This window comes from Suillus subalutaceus (genome assembly GCF_016647625.1).
Source record: "Suillus subalutaceus strain FC151 chromosome Unknown DFJ58scaffold_38, whole genome shotgun sequence".
Taxonomy (NCBI): Eukaryota; Fungi; Basidiomycota; class Agaricomycetes; order Boletales; family Suillaceae; genus Suillus; species Suillus subalutaceus.
Window position 1 is genome coordinate 145,726 of NW_024540287.1, and position 18,044 is coordinate 163,769.

At 48.8% G+C, this 18,044-nt stretch overlaps 9 protein-coding genes across 9 annotated transcripts; 4 read left to right on the forward strand and 5 right to left on the reverse strand.

Moving 5' to 3' along the window:
* Nucleotides 1–1,565: 1,565 nt before the first annotated feature.
* Nucleotides 1,566–2,856, reverse strand: DFJ58DRAFT_306967 (cyclin-like protein). Its single transcript, XM_041379752.1, has 4 exons — nt 2,666–2,856; nt 2,532–2,613; nt 2,126–2,475; nt 1,566–2,066 (listed from the first exon to the last, which is right to left on the reverse strand). The coding sequence occupies exons 1-4, from the start codon at nt 2,809–2,811 to the stop codon at nt 1,787–1,789; spliced, it is 858 nt and encodes a 285-aa protein (XP_041245114.1). The 5' UTR covers nt 2,812–2,856; the 3' UTR covers nt 1,566–1,786.
* A 31-nt stretch (nt 2,857–2,887) lies between these two features.
* Nucleotides 2,888–4,759, forward strand: DFJ58DRAFT_782102 (uncharacterized protein). The gene is made up of 5 exons (XM_041389822.1): nt 2,888–3,339; nt 3,571–3,938; nt 3,961–4,017; nt 4,101–4,271; nt 4,329–4,759. The coding sequence occupies exons 1-5, from the start codon at nt 2,928–2,930 to the stop codon at nt 4,551–4,553; spliced, it is 1,233 nt and encodes a 410-aa protein (XP_041245115.1). The 5' UTR covers nt 2,888–2,927; the 3' UTR covers nt 4,554–4,759.
* A 489-nt stretch (nt 4,760–5,248) lies between these two features.
* On the reverse strand, nt 5,249–6,088 carry DFJ58DRAFT_307126 (uncharacterized protein). Its single transcript, XM_041379753.1, has 2 exons — nt 5,750–6,088; nt 5,249–5,694 (listed from the first exon to the last, which is right to left on the reverse strand). The coding sequence occupies exons 1-2, from the start codon at nt 5,889–5,891 to the stop codon at nt 5,318–5,320; spliced, it is 519 nt and encodes a 172-aa protein (XP_041245116.1). The 5' UTR covers nt 5,892–6,088; the 3' UTR covers nt 5,249–5,317.
* A 69-nt stretch (nt 6,089–6,157) lies between these two features.
* Nucleotides 6,158–6,492, forward strand: DFJ58DRAFT_658808 (ribosomal protein L49/IMG2; the record flags this gene model as incomplete). The annotated part of the gene is made up of 2 exons (XM_041382049.1): nt 6,158–6,289; nt 6,337–6,492. The coding sequence occupies 2 exons, from the start codon at nt 6,158–6,160 to the stop codon at nt 6,490–6,492; spliced, it is 288 nt and encodes a 95-aa protein (XP_041245117.1).
* A 241-nt stretch (nt 6,493–6,733) lies between these two features.
* DFJ58DRAFT_658812 (SOR/SNZ family-domain-containing protein) lies at nt 6,734–8,312 on the forward strand (the record flags this gene model as incomplete). The annotated part of the gene is made up of 12 exons (XM_041382052.1): nt 6,734–6,853; nt 6,906–6,935; nt 6,989–7,024; nt 7,079–7,171; nt 7,224–7,332; nt 7,389–7,760; nt 7,817–7,855; nt 7,909–7,934; nt 7,983–8,024; nt 8,079–8,114; nt 8,170–8,210; nt 8,267–8,312. 12 exons carry the CDS (start codon nt 6,734–6,736, stop codon nt 8,310–8,312), a joined length of 990 nt encoding a protein of 329 aa, XP_041245118.1.
* A 799-nt stretch (nt 8,313–9,111) lies between these two features.
* Nucleotides 9,112–13,212, reverse strand: DFJ58DRAFT_782121 (Piwi domain-containing protein). The gene is made up of 23 exons (XM_041389823.1): nt 13,063–13,212; nt 12,786–12,958; nt 12,617–12,723; nt 12,457–12,558; nt 12,313–12,405; nt 12,206–12,265; nt 11,938–12,154; nt 11,633–11,884; nt 11,449–11,583; nt 11,242–11,392; nt 11,075–11,130; nt 10,895–11,026; nt 10,826–10,843; nt 10,718–10,773; nt 10,593–10,664; nt 10,362–10,539; nt 10,189–10,312; nt 10,063–10,141; nt 9,974–10,003; nt 9,806–9,918; nt 9,694–9,754; nt 9,572–9,644; nt 9,112–9,433 (listed from the first exon to the last, which is right to left on the reverse strand). Exons 1-23 carry the CDS (start codon nt 13,157–13,159, stop codon nt 9,278–9,280), a joined length of 2,535 nt encoding a protein of 844 aa, XP_041245119.1. The 5' UTR covers nt 13,160–13,212; the 3' UTR covers nt 9,112–9,277.
* A 279-nt stretch (nt 13,213–13,491) lies between these two features.
* On the reverse strand, nt 13,492–14,848 carry DFJ58DRAFT_782126 (Rab1b in complex with the Gef domain of DrraSIDM FROM legionella). The gene is made up of 7 exons (XM_041389824.1): nt 14,693–14,848; nt 14,514–14,637; nt 14,198–14,281; nt 14,016–14,146; nt 13,855–13,962; nt 13,660–13,805; nt 13,492–13,601 (listed from the first exon to the last, which is right to left on the reverse strand). The coding sequence occupies exons 1-5, from the start codon at nt 14,756–14,758 to the stop codon at nt 13,855–13,857; spliced, it is 513 nt and encodes a 170-aa protein (XP_041245120.1). The 5' UTR covers nt 14,759–14,848; the 3' UTR covers nt 13,492–13,601; nt 13,660–13,805.
* Nucleotides 14,849–15,355: 507 nt separating this feature from the next.
* Nucleotides 15,356–17,709, forward strand: DFJ58DRAFT_307305 (aspartic peptidase domain-containing protein). Its single transcript, XM_041379754.1, has 7 exons — nt 15,356–15,659; nt 15,709–15,729; nt 15,783–15,834; nt 15,886–16,075; nt 16,127–16,791; nt 16,844–16,885; nt 16,935–17,709. Exons 1-7 carry the CDS (start codon nt 15,577–15,579, stop codon nt 17,220–17,222), a joined length of 1,341 nt encoding a protein of 446 aa, XP_041245121.1. The 5' UTR covers nt 15,356–15,576; the 3' UTR covers nt 17,223–17,709.
* On the reverse strand, nt 17,390–17,833 carry DFJ58DRAFT_658767 (uncharacterized protein; the record flags this gene model as incomplete). Its single annotated transcript, XM_041382047.1, has 3 exons — nt 17,390–17,504; nt 17,557–17,680; nt 17,740–17,833. 3 exons carry the CDS (start codon nt 17,831–17,833, stop codon nt 17,390–17,392), a joined length of 333 nt encoding a protein of 110 aa, XP_041245122.1.
* Between the last annotated feature and the right edge of the window lie 211 nt (nt 17,834–18,044).

Here is an 18,044-nt window from a genome sequence, read left to right on the forward strand (position 1 = left end):
TCACAAGTACTCCATGAGGATACTTTGATGCTTCTTTTAAATGAATTGGCTGGCAATGTGTGGAGTGGTATACTATCCGAAGTAAATATAAATATATTTGCAAGACTCAGGAAAATCATCCTACCGTTGCGAGCAGTTCTGGCTCCTTTTAGTTGTATTAGCGGTGATCTTCACCGGGAGTGCCATCCCCCGGTGCAGACAAGTCCTATGTCATCATCATTTTTTCGGTAATTAGTCTTTGTCGGTTCTTCAAGACAGGCATTGCAAGGGTCCAACCTGTCAATCTTTTCCAAGGGAGTAAGCGATACAGCTTAATTGTCAAGTCACATTAGGAGATGATTCCTTGCTCTAGAACACATTGATCTGAGCCTGGTTCTCGGTGCGTACCAGACCTATGCTCGATTGGACAGTGACTTCCAAACCATGATAACCTAGACAAAAATTGATTTTATGATTCAAGACTCCGTTAGCGAGGGAAAGGGGGAAAATGATGGCGTCGGCAATACGAGGGCCTCACCTTACGTCGACCATGACTTTTTTCCGACTCAGAATTTCGAAGTGCAATGTGCCAAGCTGCCAATCGAGTATGTACTAGCCTCTCACAAGCCCCTAGAAGCTTGCAGGGCTGCCGCAAAGTGACTTGGGGTGGCTTGGACGTATATGATATGACGGATCCAGTGGCAGCAGGGCATGTGGCGTAGAACCAAAAGGGGCTGGTAGAGTTGGAATGTTTTTGCCAACATGGAGATCCGAGCCATCCTGCAGGGAGCTAATCAAAAAAAGTTTTGGCTCAGGGGCGCTCTTTGCAGACCAAATAAGCACGCAACGATTGTAGACAAGCTCAGGGGCGTAATGCTAATGGATGTAGAAAGGATAAGTCCACAGCCTATCGATAAGCATACTCACATATGCTGGACGTGCTCCATAGAAGCAGGGTATGAAAGAGACAACGAGGCAAGAGGAGCTCAGCTGCCCACAGATGAGTCGAACCAGTCCCCCCTAGGCAGACAACACAGTCGTTCCTTCTCAGTGATTACGATGTTGAGCGTCTCTACCCAATGGTGCTTAGGTGGAGATCAGTTAGCGCCATCTATGGAAAATCGACAGGCTACTCCAAGTCCAAGCGAACTCCAAGCCCGGCAACGGTAACTATGCTTTTGAAATCGAGTCGACGTCAAACGAGGCAGGACCGGTGCTGCGAGCAGAACTGATGGGTGCACAAACGTGCAGCTTCACCATACCAATGCAATGAGGTTTGCAACTCATACAACATGCAATGATTTGAAACAAATCCTCAAATACAGGGATATACTGCTAATCGATGTAGAACTGAGGCATTCCTGAACGTGGATGCGTATGCGGGGAGGACAAACGAAGGACCAGAGAGTGGCGTGCTGAGCATAGATGCGTATGGGGGGAGGACAAACGAAGGGGCGACGAGGAAAGAGGAGTAAGAGCAAGCCTGGGTATATCTCAGTTCAAAGTCCCCAGTCAACAGGGTCCCGGTGAGATGATGTCAGCGCCATCCTCAACGCGTTTCCGAGTGGAGCGGGACTATAACTCGCGGAGGCGACAACGGCTTGTCAAAGCTGCGGTGACCAATGAATTGACAGATGCATGATCATCTCGGACCATAAGGCTACCGACCGCAGCATGCAGATCGGCGACAAAAGCCGCAGCCACACGGGCCAAACTACATCCGCCCAGGGACATGGTCCATAAAGCTACCGCAGCGTGCAGAGCCGCACGGACCAAAACCACATCCGCCCAAGTCGCCAAGACCGCATCAAGACTGCCCAACAGCATTCTCCTCCAACCACCCCCTCACATCCTTCTTACCCACCAATCTCAACACCCTCATCCTCTCCTCCGGCGCGCGCTCACGATACAAACGCATAACATACCCACAAACGCTCCACACGTCCTCCCAAGGTGCATCGAAAAGGTCCCACCAGCAATCAGGCGGCGAAGAAGGCAATGCTATATCAAGTTGACGAGAAGCAAGGAGGATAGCTGCGCTGACGATCGTCGGGATTGCATATAACGCATAAACGGGCGTTTGCATGCTATGCTCCCATCCCATCAGAACACGCAACACAAACCACAAGTGACAAGAATCACTCACGCATCATTAAGGTACCCCCACGCCCTCGCACAAGCATCCTTCCGACTCGTCAACCCCAAAACGCGGAGATAGTTTATAAGCGTGCCATATGGCAGAAGCACGTGGACGTTAAACCCCAGTCGCTTGAGGATCTGCATCTCAGCTACGACGAGCGCGTCTTTGAGGTCGTAGAAGGTGTTGCCGAAGTAAGACATTGGGGCGTATTTGAAGGGGTCTTTGGGTTTGGGTGATGAGGAGAGGGTGTGGGAGGTGCGTTGGAGGAGGAGGTCGTAGATGTTGATGAGGTCGCGTATTCGGAGTGGGCATTCTTCGAGTTTGGATGCGAGGTATAGGGCTCCCATTCCGATGTCCTGTTGTGATGAATATGGATGTCGGTCTTTGGTGGTGAGATAAGCAGGTGACTCACACCGATACCGAACTGTTTCATAGAAGTTGTATACCAGAAACGTTGGAACAGGATTTGAGCTGTGGCTACAGCAACTTGTTTTCTGTCCAAAGGTTTCATAATTTGATCGACTGTAAACGCTGCGCCGGACGTACTGTTTCAGCAATATCCCAGCTTCATGAATAAGCTTGCACCCAAATGCTCTCAGATCCTCTTCCAATTCCGCAGGTATACCATCCTCTCTAGAAGGGGTGTGTTCTATTTGAGACGTCGAAGCTAGTGGGACTAGATCAACAGGCATGTCTGACGCTCACTACAGTCCTCTCAAGCATTTGCACCAACCCAGTCAGGTCGAATTCAATCTCCGCGGCACTAAATACACCCTTCACAAACCCTCCGACACAAATATCTAAACTCATGCAACTCCCCATGAGCGGTCTACCTCCCAAACCAGAAGTCAGCAGAACAGCAAATAGCTGGCCTGAGCCTACAGATGACAGGCGATATGTAGGCAGGCCAGTGCCAATGGCCGCACCTGACCATTACCGTCCGCGACGCGATGATAGAGACCGCGACCGTGAACGAGAACGAGACAGAGATAGAGATAGAAGTTATCATCCTCCCCGGTCACCAGCACCACGTTCACCTCGAGGAAGAGACACTTATACTTCGCCTTCTCGAAATGATACCCACCGCGAGTACTACCACCGTGATGAGCGCCCCAGAGAGAGAGGATGGGAGCCTGACAGAAGGGTTTCGGAGCGTAGGGACGACAGGGCTTGGACGCGCGATGAACATTCAGGGAGGGGACGAGGGCGCGGAAGGGGTCGTGTTTCAGCCGCGCAGAGGGAGTAGCTACCATGGAGGAGGAAACTGGCGAGTCCGCTGATTCGGAGCGAGATAGGGACTATGAAGGGCGGGGCAGGAGTCGTGAGTATGATAGGAATCACCATGATAGACGAAGATTCGATGATAGGGAGAGATCGAGTATGCATAGAGCTCCACGTGAAGGTACGTTTACACCCCAAAGCATGCTATGCTATTGACTCTTAATATGTAGATTCAAATGAACGCCGTCGGGAGCACTATTCACCTACAAAGTCTTCTCGTCGTTCATACTCACCTAGGCGATACAGCAGGCCACCTTCTGATGGCAGCGCTCATCGGTATTCATCAAGATCTCCGGTAAAGCACGAGTCGGGGCATTCTCCCCATCCACCTTCAGGGCCCCGAAGTCACTATTCAGACCATCGCGGCGATAGGCGACGTGGGAGTCGGACTCCCAGTCCCCGTCCCTCAAGGCGCTCCTTGTCTCGAGATGTCAAGCCTGCGCATGAAGAGACGCGTCTCCCGGCTTCCCCAGCACACTCACAACGCTCGCTTCGCGCTCCAGATGAGAAACCAGCCACCAAATCTGCCTCTCCGTATGTTAAAGCTGAACCTAACGAAGACGTACCGTTTAAAAGCCGAATCAGTCATTGAAGACGCACACACCGGTCGTTCTCCAGTTTCAGCCAAGGAAGAGTCCACAGACCAAGACGCCGAAGGAGACTTTAAAATGCGCCACTCGTCTCCACTCACCTTATCAAGGCAATCAATGCAGTTAAAACACCACCAACGCCAGGATCTCCCGCTCTATCATTCAAACACTTGGAAGAACCTCCAGGTGAAATGCCCAAACTCCCCACAGCGCCTTTCCTCCCCCCCTTTACGCGCCGCGAAACTCTGAAAGAACGCCTAGGCCAAAAATACAAGGACGAGGTAATTCTTAATTCCACTCCTATCACATCGCATCACATCTGACACAACACAACACAGCTGACCCAAATCGAAGCCATCGAAGCCAGCCGTTCGCGCGCAGCATCCGAACAAGTGCAAATTTCCAAAGCCGTGCGACGAGCAATGCACGAACTGGAAATCACGAGTATAGACCTCCGGGCTGCTCAGATACGACGTGAGCATGCGGAGAATCATCGGAGGAAAGCTGCGAGTGCGAATGGGTTTTTTGATTTTGAGGCAGAGTTTTCTGGATCTACAGGTTGAGCCCTAGACCACTATCACTAGCTAGAAGTTGTTTGTAACGTAACTGGAAGGCTACCGGGACGGATGCTAATAATACTAACTGCCTGATCAGGTTTGTTGGAGCGGTATAGAGTCCTTGCTTCTACACCGTGGTGAGCTGCGTTGATGTGGAGCGTACATACCTTGAAGTAGAAAGTATTTATTTGGCATGGGATTTGACGTGTAAGGGGGGACAGTGGGAGGATCCGGTTGTCGAATATACGCGAATTTTTGAGAACGCCGCGCCGTCAGGGACGCGCGCCATGGAATAGAATTTACGGAAATGAACATATTGCAGTTGGCGTCCAGGTCGGAAGGCGTGGGGTGGCTCAAGATGACATGTTGGCAACATGATGCTTGGTGTGGAAACTTGCGATTGAAAGCGGTAATTGTGTGGGGCCTTTGCATGAGGTGATGATCATATGCTACGATTCCACTATCTGAAAGATTCAGATGACATGCTATGTAATACTGTACAATGTGGAGTTTATGCTGGTAATTATGAATCTAACTTGCGGTGGTCTGGTGTGGAGGAAACGTACTGTGCGAATTAGGCTGTGTGATAGAAAGGCGGTGGGGCGGCAAAAATATGTGGCAAACATCAGATGAGCCTATACATAATCGGGTTTGCATAATACAGATATGGACTGAGGGATTGTTAGAAAAGAGGTTGGTTGAGGAGAGAGAATGACTGACGAAGGGGAATAAAATGAAGCGAGAAGGATACCCCTAAGATGGGGAATGATTCATGGTAAGCGATCAGGCCGGGTAGCGGTATACACGTGAGAACGGCCCTGTGTACCGCTACCGGAGTAAGCTTGGCGATGGACACCGGCTGCCCATCGTTGTAAGCCAGGATTTCGGCGTTTTACACGCAAATGATCATGGCCGTGGTCGTCATTGTGATCACGTTTCCGTTTGGAAGGTCTGTGTGTGTAGGGTGGGTGTGACAAATCTTCGTCGGGATCGGGGAGATCGAATTTGAGGAAAGTTGGAGAATGATATGGAAGTGGACGAGGAGCGAGTAGGGGAACGTCACAGACTACACGTATGGTGACTGGTTCTGGGGATGGTGATAGATCGGTTGAGAAGGAGGAACATGTTTCAGAAGGGGACGGAGGAACTGAGAATACTATTATTAGGAGGTGTGCGGATTGAGGAATTGAAAGGATGCTTACAGTAGGCATTATAGGAAGGGATTTTTGCATTGTCAAAGGCATTAATCCATAGGTCAGACCAGCCATATTCATCTAGAGGAACTAGGGGATTAGAGTCAGGTGCGACTGATGACCAGCAGTCAGGCGATACTAGCAAGGACATGATGGTGAGAGAGAAGGAAGGAAGTCGGAATAGTGTGGGGTCTTATATGGAGAGTGAGACCTTCGGATAAAGGTAAATAAGTGAGTAGGAACGCCATAGCTACGTAAGGAGGCAAGGAGGCCAGAAGATATAAATGATCAAGGGGGGTTTCATCATTACATCAATTTCAAATTTATTTTGACGGATTCAGGTAGTTCTGCTGGCTTTGTTATAAACTAGTTCAAATTCCGATCTAACACTTGTTATCACGCAGTAAACACAGGAATATGTCGTTCATCACCCGAGCCTCTTATTCCATTCCACGCAATTCTCGTGGTTCCCTACCTGTCTATACTGACATTCGCAACGGTGGCACAAAATACATCGTCTCAATTCGGAACGTCCAAGGCCAACTTAACGTGATTGTCTTTCATCCCTTTTGTTTTGTCTATTGACACAACTCTAGTCTCTTGCCAACGACTTGAAACAATCCCTCTTCAGCCACAATTCTCCACAAGCCAATCGTTTAAAAGTCCAGGTCATAGCACAAAGGCACCTTGTCATCTCTGGTGGTCGTTGGAAGAATGATGTGATCAATTGGCTCACGTCCAAGGGTTTCTGACTACATAGCCTTGCCGCCCAAAAGTAGTCACATGTTCCTTCGTTGGCGCATCCTCAGAACTATACATATCCCTCTCATCCGATGTCTTGTCTGCCACAATTCTGAGTAAATCATCTCGCATAGTAGGTCACGCGCATTATTTACCCATATTTTACCCATGACTCCGTTCCGTTCGGGACTCAGCGAATATTATAATCATCATCTAATTTTTTCTAATCGTATCTCTTCACCATCTTTTTAAATGTCCACTCCTGTTGCAACCTCAAACGGCCCTCAATCTGCCACCGCCCCAGTGGCGGCTGCCACCATCCCTCGATCAGCACAGCGCGATACAGGAAACAGCAAGTTGGGAACATTTGGGGTATGTCGCATCCAACATCCCATAATATCTATCCAGTACTCACCATTCCCAGGTCAAATCAGGCTTGGCTCAAATGCTCAAGGTACTCCCACTCCAACCGCATACTTACCCTTTCTTATCTCTTGATCCATCCAGGGAGGTGTCATCATGGATGTCATCAACCCAGAGCAAGTGCGAACCATCATATCCTGCCCCTGACTTTTCACTCAACACGTCTCCTTTCAGGCACGCATTGCCGAGGAGGCAGGGGCGTGTGCTGTCATGGCACTCGAACGTGTTCCTGCAGATATTCGCCAAGAAGGCGGTGTTGCCCGCATGGTCCGCCTTCCCGTTTCACCAATGTTTCATTCATCCAAACTCCATCATGTAGAGCGACCCTGCCATGATCAAGTCCATCGTTGACGCCGTCACCATCCCAGTCATGGCAAAAGTACGAATCGGTCACTTTGTAGAAGCCCAGGCCAGTCCCTATCTTCATCGTGATGCCAACTCGCTTAATTATCTTTTTTGGCACCGCCTTCCTAGATCCTACAAGCCATCGGCATAGACTACATTGATGAGTCTGAAGTTCTTACTCCCGCAGACAATGAACATCACATCAACAAACACAATTTCAAAGTGCCTTTTGTGTGTGGCGCCCGTAACCTCGGCGAAGCCCTTCGCCGCATTTCAGAAGGAGCTGCTTTCATCCGGACAAAAGGCGAAGCCGGCACCGGTAACGTCGTCGAGGCAGTGCGTCATCAACGCTCAGTCATGAGCGAGATCAGAAAGGCTAGCGTGATGAACGAAGAAGAGCTGTACGCATATGCAAAGGAGATCCAAGCCCCGTTCCATCTCCTCAAGGAAACAGCCCGCCTAAAACGGTTACCCGTCGTCAATTTCGCTGCTGGAGGTATCGCCACGCCTGGTATGTGCATCAGATGATGCTGTAAAGTGGCAAAAACTGACGTCTACGGATCTTAGCTGATGCAGCACTCATGATGCAGCTGGGTTGCGATGGAAGTGAGTTGTATTAAAGCCTCGTTGGCACTGATACTGATGCAAGCGGGTAATAGTTTTTGTCGGTTCTGGCATCTTCCACGTAGGTCCCTATTGACTCGCGGGTAATCTCTATTCAATTTCTTTCCAGTCTGGCGATCCGGCCAAACGGGCACGAGCCATCGTGCAAGCGGTACCTTATCTCCTTCCAATCGATAACACAATCTCAACTGACACGACGCACTAGGTGACTCATCACAACAACCCCAAGATGCTCGCTGAGGTGGAGTCTTTTTATTTCATCATCTCTATATGTTTCACACTGAAATCAAAATCAGGTATCCGAAGATATCGGTGCTCCTATGGTCGGTCTCACGATGTGAGTTTCATGTTTATCTTTGCGCTAGTTCGCACCTGATCATCATCATTCTTTAGCGATGAAAATTTGAAGGGGGGCAGACTCGCTTCCCGTGGGTGGTGAACAAAAGGAAGCTATTCCACTTAGGCGATTGTGATTGTGCGTGGTAGAAGTAAACTTATAGGTCTATGTATATCAAATAGATTCCACATGGATGTGGCATAGCCCTGCGCGCAAGGTGTTTCCTTCGATGCCTTGCTCCAAAAAGGCCAGTTGAGCATCCACTCGATATTTTTGGGTATGTAGGTCTTGTGTACATCCACACGTTTACTGGAAGGTCTGTGAGTCGCGCTTATGGCTAACCGATAGACACCCTTGTGCTTGCACTTCATACTGAGCAGCACCTGGTATTTAAAAGTCCGCCCAATTTGAACTTAAAGGTTGGACTCGCACCTCCAGCTTCGCTTCAGTACTTCCCAACAGCTCACTCTTACCGTACGTCTTGGTTGGTACGGTGAAGGGCTTCCGGGAGGGGTTATCCCGTCACGGTATCGCTTCACCGTGTCAACCAAGACCCGAGATAACAAGCTAGTGACGTAACTTGTTCGAACAAGTCGCAGCTTCCGAGTCAGTTCTTCCCAACAGGCCACTCTTACCTTACGTCTTGGTTGATACGGAGTAGTAGTGCATCCCCGTACCACTTTACCTTATCAACCAAGACCCGAGAGAAAATACAATCACGAAAACGGTCTGTTGAACTTGTTCTATCCCGTCACGGTGGCACGAACAAACGGCACTGATAATCACAAGCTCTGACTCGATAACGGCTTTTTTATTCATTATCATAGGTCGGTCTGGACCCTAGTACATACGAAACAGGACCAATTGCAAGGGACCTATTGGTCGGTGTCTGTCCATGATACGTGATTCTTTATCTGACTACATCAGGTTCCAGGAACTCGAAACAATAATGCGTGCGAGTAGTTCCTTTACATATTGCGCCATCCTACATACATATCGCTAATACATCATGATATATTCATACACACTATTCTCATTCTGCGAGTAAAAAGCATTGGGCAAGTAGATCACATGAAATTCATCTTCTTTGACAAGTTCGCATGCTTGTCTTTGAAATTCTTCCTCCAGCGTTCAAGGTCAAAAGCGTCGTCATTGCTAGAGATAGTGGCAGCATCGAAACCCATGGCAGGGTTGAAATGGAACGCGCCGCGCGCACAGACGATCTATCGAATAGTCAGCATGGATGATAGGCGGGACAGGACAATATATAGGATACTCACATCGGCGTCTTCGGGCGAGAAAAGAAAAGTAGCGTGTCAGACGCATGTACTACAGATATCTGTCCATCACTCACAATACACGGGAGCCGGAATCGAGACGGAACGCGTTGCACGCGCGTATGCATGACACAACGTGAACGCGAGCTCCTGCAGGCTAAAACGAGGTGAGAAGGATATGACAAGATGGCGGGAAACGGGCTTACTCGTCTGTGTTGTGCTTGTATATGTCATCCCTAAGAGTGATGTAATGACTCGGCCTGCTAGCTGTACAGACAATCAGCAATCGACAAAGTAGAGTGATTATAATGAACGAACTTCCGAGGAGACCGCCGTGCGATTGCAAGTAAAAGTCGCGTACTGCTGGATTTCCTACTCCCTGATCCGCAACGAATCCCGCGGGACAGTTCCCAGACCTGTCCGCCTCGTTCCTAGACATACATTCATCAATTGAGTAGAAACGGAGGTAATAGCCGAGGGACATACTTGTTCTTCGGGAAGAATCGGACATGGTGTCTTGAGGAAACGGCGAATGAGCGACAAGAGTCAATAGGTAGAAAAGATCGTAGACTTACCGTTTGCCCACGACTATGAAGGTCAATTCAGGTTTCCCGTCTTTCAGGTGTTTGTCCCGCCAGATATCATCGATTGCGCCTAGTAGAGGTGAGAGAAAAGAAAAGGTCGTCGCTGGACTAACTCACCCGTGATGTCCTCAATCTCCTCTTTGCCCGTGAGCGCGTATTCCCCCTCGGAGAGGCCATCTCGGAAGAAGATGATGCGCACAGGCGCTTGCCTGTTACGTTCGCCAAACTCGTATATCGCGCGCTTGTGATAGTTGAACCGCGTGTACATATAACAGACGGAAAGAACTCACATATACCAATTTACGCAACTCGTCAATCTTTTCTTGACGGGGGTGTTGTACCGACATCATGGCCTCATATCGCGCAGCATACCGATCAAAGGAATATACAAGAGAAGCCACAGAGGGCTGGTTAACCATGCCCGGTGCAGGATGCCCCACATCGGCACCTGGTGCAGGATGAACCAGCCTTCGATGAGTCTCCAGCGCCAAACAGGGACGGTACATACCGATAATCATAACGGAGCACTTGTAAGCTTCTCCAACGCACCTGACTTTGGCAGCGAATTGACGCCTCCAAGTTTAGCGTTGATCCTGTCGAACGAGTTAATGGTGCACAACGAGATAGAGATCGAGATTTGACATACTTCATGCCCAGATTCGCACAGTATTGATCGTTGGCTCTCTCGATCTTGTTCTCTCGCTAGACGGAGAAGGATTATGATGGAGGTCGCAAGCAACGCGACATAACTCACGACACACTGTGTTGGGAACTAGGCAGGATGTAAGCATCATTCGAACTGAACAGATAAGAGCACACATACACCAGCGATAACGTCACCAAATGATTTGATCGCGTGATAGATATCGGTGGAACTCGTCGGTAGGATAGCCAAGACCATTTCCAGATCTCTGCCTATCTTGTTGTTGACGGAATTTTTAAGCGATCTCATATCCTGTTGAAAATGAGTCCATGTCGACGATTGAATCCACGTAGCGCTTACGTTCACCACAGAGGACGCCCCAGAACATGACTGACTCGCGGCGGGTGGGGCTAAATCTGTCAAACAACGATCAGCAGCTAGAAACGAAATTCGACGTCCTATTTACTCATTCCTAAGACAGCCAAGGTTAGTTTGAGATACATAGAAGATGAAAAGATGCATGGTACCAAGTTTTTTACACGAGTTGAGCAAAGTGTTGATAAAGCGATTGATGGTTTGATCGCTGACCCTCGAGTAATTAAGGATCCCCCACGACGACAGACTCTTCGGCTCATGGAAGGTCTGGTCGATGACATTCCATGAACCGTTTCGTGGTTGCTGTAGGTCGAGAATCAAATCATCGCGCCCCATGCATTCTGACGTCCTGGGCTTACCACTGGCCTGCTATTGGCAGGGTTTCCATAGTATATTTTGGGCGTCGGGAGGACACGCCCAGTGACTGAAATCGGCTCCGGAGACACGGTGATCCCAGCGTCTTGCAGGAACGGAGAATTCTGATAATCAAGTGCCTGTACAAGCAGTCAATTAAACGCATGTAAAGATGAATGTATTACTTACAGAGCGTTGGTCGGCCGTGACCGAGTTGTTAATGCCGGCGCTAATGAGCTCCAGGCGCTCCTGGGGGTTCTTCGAAGAAAATTTAACCATAGTCGGCGAGAATTCCGGAGGGAGCTTTCGGGTGTATCGTTGATCGGGAGCGATAACACACATCTCTGCTGGGATGACCTCATCGCGATCCTTTGATCCAACTTGAATCCCGATGATGTTCGGATAGTGTAGTTCGCGACCCCAAGCTTTCTTGAAGTAGTCCTGCACTCGCTGTGAGAAGAGCTGTTATTAATGCGATTCATATCGAAGCCTACCTTCACCGTGGTGTTCTCGAACTGGAAGTTACCAGCACCGGCAACTAAGCCTCGAATCTTCTTAAGGCCAGGCCGGTGGACGAGCGTGACAGAAACGCCCTTGAAAAAACTTTTCAATTGGCGGAACTGCGGCGAATCTGCGCGGAGTTCTAGCGCACGGACATCCCTCTGCTTCAGCACAGCGAGAGCGGCGCCCTCGAAGCTATCCTGCTTGAACCTGAAATTTATATGAGTGTTAATTTGTAGTAATTGAGGCGGGCTTGCTTACATGACCGCTGTCGACACATCAACGTTCACTAAAACTTTTCCGATGGTAGGACGAACACTCCTATTGTATGTTGGTCAAATATGCGTCGCCAGAGATACTGAGCTTACTGGAAGTATCCACGCCATAACTCTAAACCTCCACCCAAGGTCTGTATGCCAGCGTCTTTGGTAAAGAACGCACGTGTATTGTTCGGATATTTCCTGCAGAAAAATGAGCATTCATACCCAAATACTGATAAAAGCGCAACGCACAAATTAGGTGCTTGTCGGATGATCAGTTGCAAGACGTTGATTGCCGTCAGGACCTGAGCGGTCTGCTTGGTCTGCTTTCCGTCAATGAACGCTTGTAAACCACTATAATTCGTCAGTAAGCGGAAAATGAACAATAAACTCGCTCGATAGAAATACATACTTGAAATCAATCGGATCGGCGGCGACCTTCTTCAGCGTTACCTGGAGGACTCCGCGGGTTGGGGCAGACCCATCCACTCGGGGTTTGTCAGACATGTTGACGTCGAACTTTTTCAGAACCGAAGGTAGAGATTGATTAGTAGTTCCGACTCGAGCACCGTAACTCTTACGGTTTGTGAGTCCCTGCCAGACAATGGAAGCTCGCGAGAAGAATACATGATCACTGTTCCGTCAAAAATGCAACGCGGGGTAAAGAGTTTTGGGTCCGTGTGATTCTGGAGACGTTCGAACACCTCGATCCTCCTGCGAGGGTTCTTGACATCTCTCCCGCCGCCGGAGATCGCTATATCCGAGTGAGGTACCATCATTGGCCACTGGGGTACAGATACTCACCAACTATATTCAGAAGTTCAACCGCTGTGTCATTGTAGTAAGAGTGAAACTTACCTTCGTATTGAAAGTAGCGTGTTCTCGTCGGCAGTTTTGAGATCACGAAGGAGTTCGTAAGAACTTGTTGCGGTACGCCCCTGCCTCGAGTAGACATATGAGTGTAATGAGTGAAAGAAATCAATTGAATTGACTGGAGACTGAACGCAGGAGAGAGGGGTATATATACCTGTGGATTATCGATCATTGTTTCACCAGTTGTCCAGCATGTCAGCTCAATCCGACCGATATGGACGCGATAGTGACGTATTGATCAGATAAATTGATTCCTGGGGTGTCCTCTGATGGGCCACATGCATGCGATAACGTAGGATAACATCCATCTTTTCCGTGACGATCGGTGGGGTCAGGGCCGTCAGCTTCTGATCAGTACTCAAGGCGACTCAAGGGGGATAGGAGCATACTCAAGTTTCTCAGGATCACGCAGGATAGTAGCAGAGAAAGCCTAGAATTAGGACGCAGAAAATTGATAAAGCGCAAAGAACATGTCCAAAGTAGCAGATGATATGTAGAAGGGAATATGATAAAAAAACCCGCTCCTGAGTATTGGGTCATCATATAATTCTTGCAGCCACGATACTAATCGCAAAGGCGTACAATCTCGATGACGTAACCCCACCCCAAGCCGATCACAACCCTCCTTCAAGAGCAGCAACTAGGGCTCGACTGTTGCTGAACAGATTGCCCTGGAGTAACTGTTGACGATTTGGCGCCGCCAGCAGGTGTCGAAGGTCGATCCCATCCTTAAAACAAGTGAGATAAAGTACATGAATGCTAGGTGATAAATTTTGTTCACCTGTCCTTGATCTGTTTCGCCATCGTCAAAAACGCTTGTTCGACGTTTGTCGCATTCTTTGCGGACGTCTCCAGGAAAGGAATACTAAGTTGATCGGCAAATTCCTGTTAAGGTGGTTAAAATACCCCAAAACGAAATATTCTAAGCGAATACTTGCCTTCGCCACACTGTACTCCACCACCTTCTTGCTGGTAAGATCACTCTTATTCCCAACCAGCAGCTTATTGACGCCCTCAGAAGCGTACCGGTCTATCTCCTGTAGCCATTGCTTGACGTTCGTAAAAGTGTCTTATTGTCGGGGTAAGCGTTCAAGCCGGCGTTTCAGACAAGCATTCTCACCGTTATCAGTAACATCGTACACAACGATGATACCGTGAGCGCCTCTGTAGTACGAGGACGTTATGGTGCGGAATCTTTCTTGACCTTAAAAAAGTCTCGCGTCAGCCCACCGTTGCATGGAAGCTAGTGTATGAACGTACCTGCAGTGTCCCACTGAAACGCGTATATGAATGGTATGTAAGTAACAATTTAATGTAAAAATGAATCAGGCGACTTCGCGGAGCAATGCATGTTGACTGCACTGGCGCATTCCAATGCACGTAGTGGTAGTGCCCGGCTGCAGTACTCCAAAGGGGAGTCGTGAAAGGCACCCAACTCACAATCTGCAACTTGACGGTCTTCCCTTCGAGTTCAATAGTGCGGATCTTGAAGTCAACACCAATAGTACTGATATAACTCTCAGTGTACGTGTCGTCTGCGAAACGGAGGAGGAGACAAGACTGTTGAAACGAAGTCAGCAGAAACTTGAAATTAGTCGCCGCAGTAGCCACGTACCTTTCCGACACCAGAGTCACCGATGAGGAGAAGCTTGAAAAGATAGTCGTATTCGCTGGTATGCATGGTGAGCTCAAGTATGAGACGGACGGTGGCAACTAAGGGAGACGAGGCAAGAAAACACTTAGGACAAGGTGAATTGGCAGTTGGTGCTGTGTGACGCGAGGTGCGTGAGGCGTGACTCTGCCAACACAACAGGGCACCGCCCAAGCACCGCCACATGACCGCCACTCTCATTGTGTCCCTTCTCTGCCTCACAACAATGAATGGAGATTTGGCAGGTTTCGCTCCGCCTCTCATCTCTTGCACATCTATCTGGGCGACGAGAAAATTATGCTTGGCTCTGGAAATGCCCTTCTGGCGCGCTCAGTATGCTTCATCGAGCGTGTTTGACGTCAAGTTGGTTTACATAACTTTGAAGCACCAGCGCGTAAACCCCTAGAGCTCCACTATAAAGAATCCCCAGGAAGGTTGTAGTCCTTGATGATTAGAACTTCCTCATTGTCGCGGACTACCCATTTAGTGAAGATGCGTGTTTCGTCAGTCATGTAATTCTTCTTCCAGTAACACCACATAACGCTGGCGCACTACATATTTATCATGATGCGGTCGACAGCATTAAATCATAACCGATTACATTGACGTAACCCTGCGTGGTTTAGACCGCATCATGAATTTCCACTGAAACTAGTTCAGGTTAGATTTCAATCAAGACCGATCAAATATAATCAAATCGATTGAAGAGAACCTGCAATTGTCAGTGATTCAGAAGCTTCTTGGGCCTCTTCCAATCCAAATCATCACCTTGACTCATTATCTAGTGTCCTCTCGATATAGCGACCAATTTAAACAGGTTAGACTATCGCGGTGACCCTTCCCAAAGGATGCAGCTTCGCCTACAACGTGGACTTCATAAAGATCCATCTGTTTTGCTTAGTGATGTTTCAGTGGCCAGTAGCCAGGAGTAGTGGGTCTCGTGTTCTCCCACTCGCGTAATCTAACTGATGGCCCCTTAGTGCGTATTTGATTCTTACCGAGTACGTGTGCTGGTGTCATTCCATCAGTCCCCTCTCATGCCGCTGATCTGTAGTATTGGGGGACAAGAATTTTGGATCACATTTGATACCGGCTCCTCAGACCTCGTAAGCCTGCCGTTATCTTTTACATTCAGAAAGCCAACTCCTATCTTACAGTGGGTGGTTTCATCAGATTGTACTGATCCAGATTGCCTGGGCATCACAAGATATTCGTCCTCCTCATCTAGCACCCTGACCTTATCAGATCAGTCTTTCAAGCTGACATACCTGGTGGGATCAGTGCTGGGAACAGTAGGTACAGAGACCGTAACACTCGGCCCGTATGAAATATCCTCTCAAACGCTTGGTGCGGTTCCCGTTTCACGTCCTTTTGGAATGCTTAACAATCACCGCGCAGCCTTGGCTAACCAGACGAGTGGTCTCGGTCTTTCTAACACGGGAAACTCGGGCATTCTAGGCCTCTCGTTTCCACCCGCTGCTTCCATCCCCCTAACATCTGGGACACCCATCCTGGACAATCTGTTTGCTCATTTTGATGACCAACACCGGTTCTTTGCGTTCAAATTAGGACGAAACGAGTCGCAGGACATTTCGTATTCAGATTCATCGCTCACTATCGGGGAATTGGACTCCTCCCTGACAAATGATACAAGCCAGTTCGTATTCACGCCGGTCTTCGCATCAACACCGGACGAGTACGACTTCTGGAAGCTTCCAATTCAACAAATTACCATCAACGCTCAGGTTCTTCCTCTCTCCCGTTCGCTGGTCCGCGGTGCACCGTCACCGATAGCTGTGCTTGACACCGGGACCACTCTCATTTTAGGTCCGACTGGAGACGTCGATGCGTTCTGGTATGCCATAGGAACGGGTGGGTCCACAAAGTACAACCAAGAGACACAAACGTGGCAAGTCAGGTGCGACAGGGCCGTGGACGTGCGCATTAAACTTGGCAATTCCGATACTGCAAAAGAATATCCACTTCATCCCGAGGATGTCAGCTGGGCTGAGGGTGAGACGCAAGACGGCTGGTGTACCGGTGGAATACAAGCAAACAACGGAGTGAGAGTGCTCCCAAACCGAATCTTGGTTATGTTCTGATTTCAACCCATAGGTCGACTCTGGAGATTGGCTTCTCGGGGCTGTGTTCCTGAGGGTAAGTTCAGAATGTTTACCCCCCCTAATACTCCCTAATACCCTTGTAGAACGTCTACGTCATACACCAGGGCACAACATCCTCCAATCCACCGATGATCGGTTTGTTGAATATGACGGACCCATCCACTGCCCTCGCAGAGTTCACATCGTCCAGAGGACAAGATCCAGCACCCCCACCTTCCATACTACGCCCTGGTTCTTCAGCTACGGAAGTGAGGGATACTGTGGCGACTTGTGTGGTGTGCGGAGTATGCGGATTTTTGATTGGAGCCATTGGAATTATGATCTACCGTCTCCGACAGCGAAGGAGAACGCAAGGACAAGTCCATATATGATACAACTTAAGTAGATATTGTGACCAGCATTACAGTGTCCCATATCCAAAATAATTGTACAAAGACACCTAGTATCGTACCTCGTCGTACAAGATGTCCGGTATGCATAGGGGGAAAAAATAGTCAAAGATACATAACACTCAATCGACCGCTCGACATTAGGGGTTTCACTTCTGAGGTTGGATGTAGCCAGGCTGGTATCCAACGATCTGAGGCGACCCATACTGACCCTGCAACTGCGGGTGCTGGTACCCAGGTTGGGCAATTTGAGGCTCCCACTGCCTGCCGAAGGATGTTGGCAATTCAACTATCATAGACCAAATGATTTCCTCACCCAGGCTGCATATTCACCTGCAACTGACATATCCCACACATCCAAACATGCTTCGAGTTCATAGGAATGAGTGGGACGAAGCACAGCTCGAACCAGGTCCTAGACTTTGCGGAGAACATTGCGGCTGAGGCAGGGTTTGGTTTGATTATTGGGTATTGGCAGTAGTAGAACTATACGACATACCATTGTGGCACCGAGGACATATTCTGGCTTCTTGATTCCCATCTGGATTAACTTTTGTGGGGCAGCCAACTGCAAAGGATATTAATATCGACATACGTATTACACGAGCATCCTAGGCAAGAAATCCCACGGACAAATGATTGGTAGACAAACTGTAGGGAAAGTATCAGAAACCGGTCAGCAGAATGTATGATGTCTCACAAAAGCAATCCATTATAATAGTGATGTCGGCAGGGACGAATGAAAGTTGGCAATGAAGTAGTTAACGGTTACATAATCGTGATTTTCATTGACGTCTTGCCACT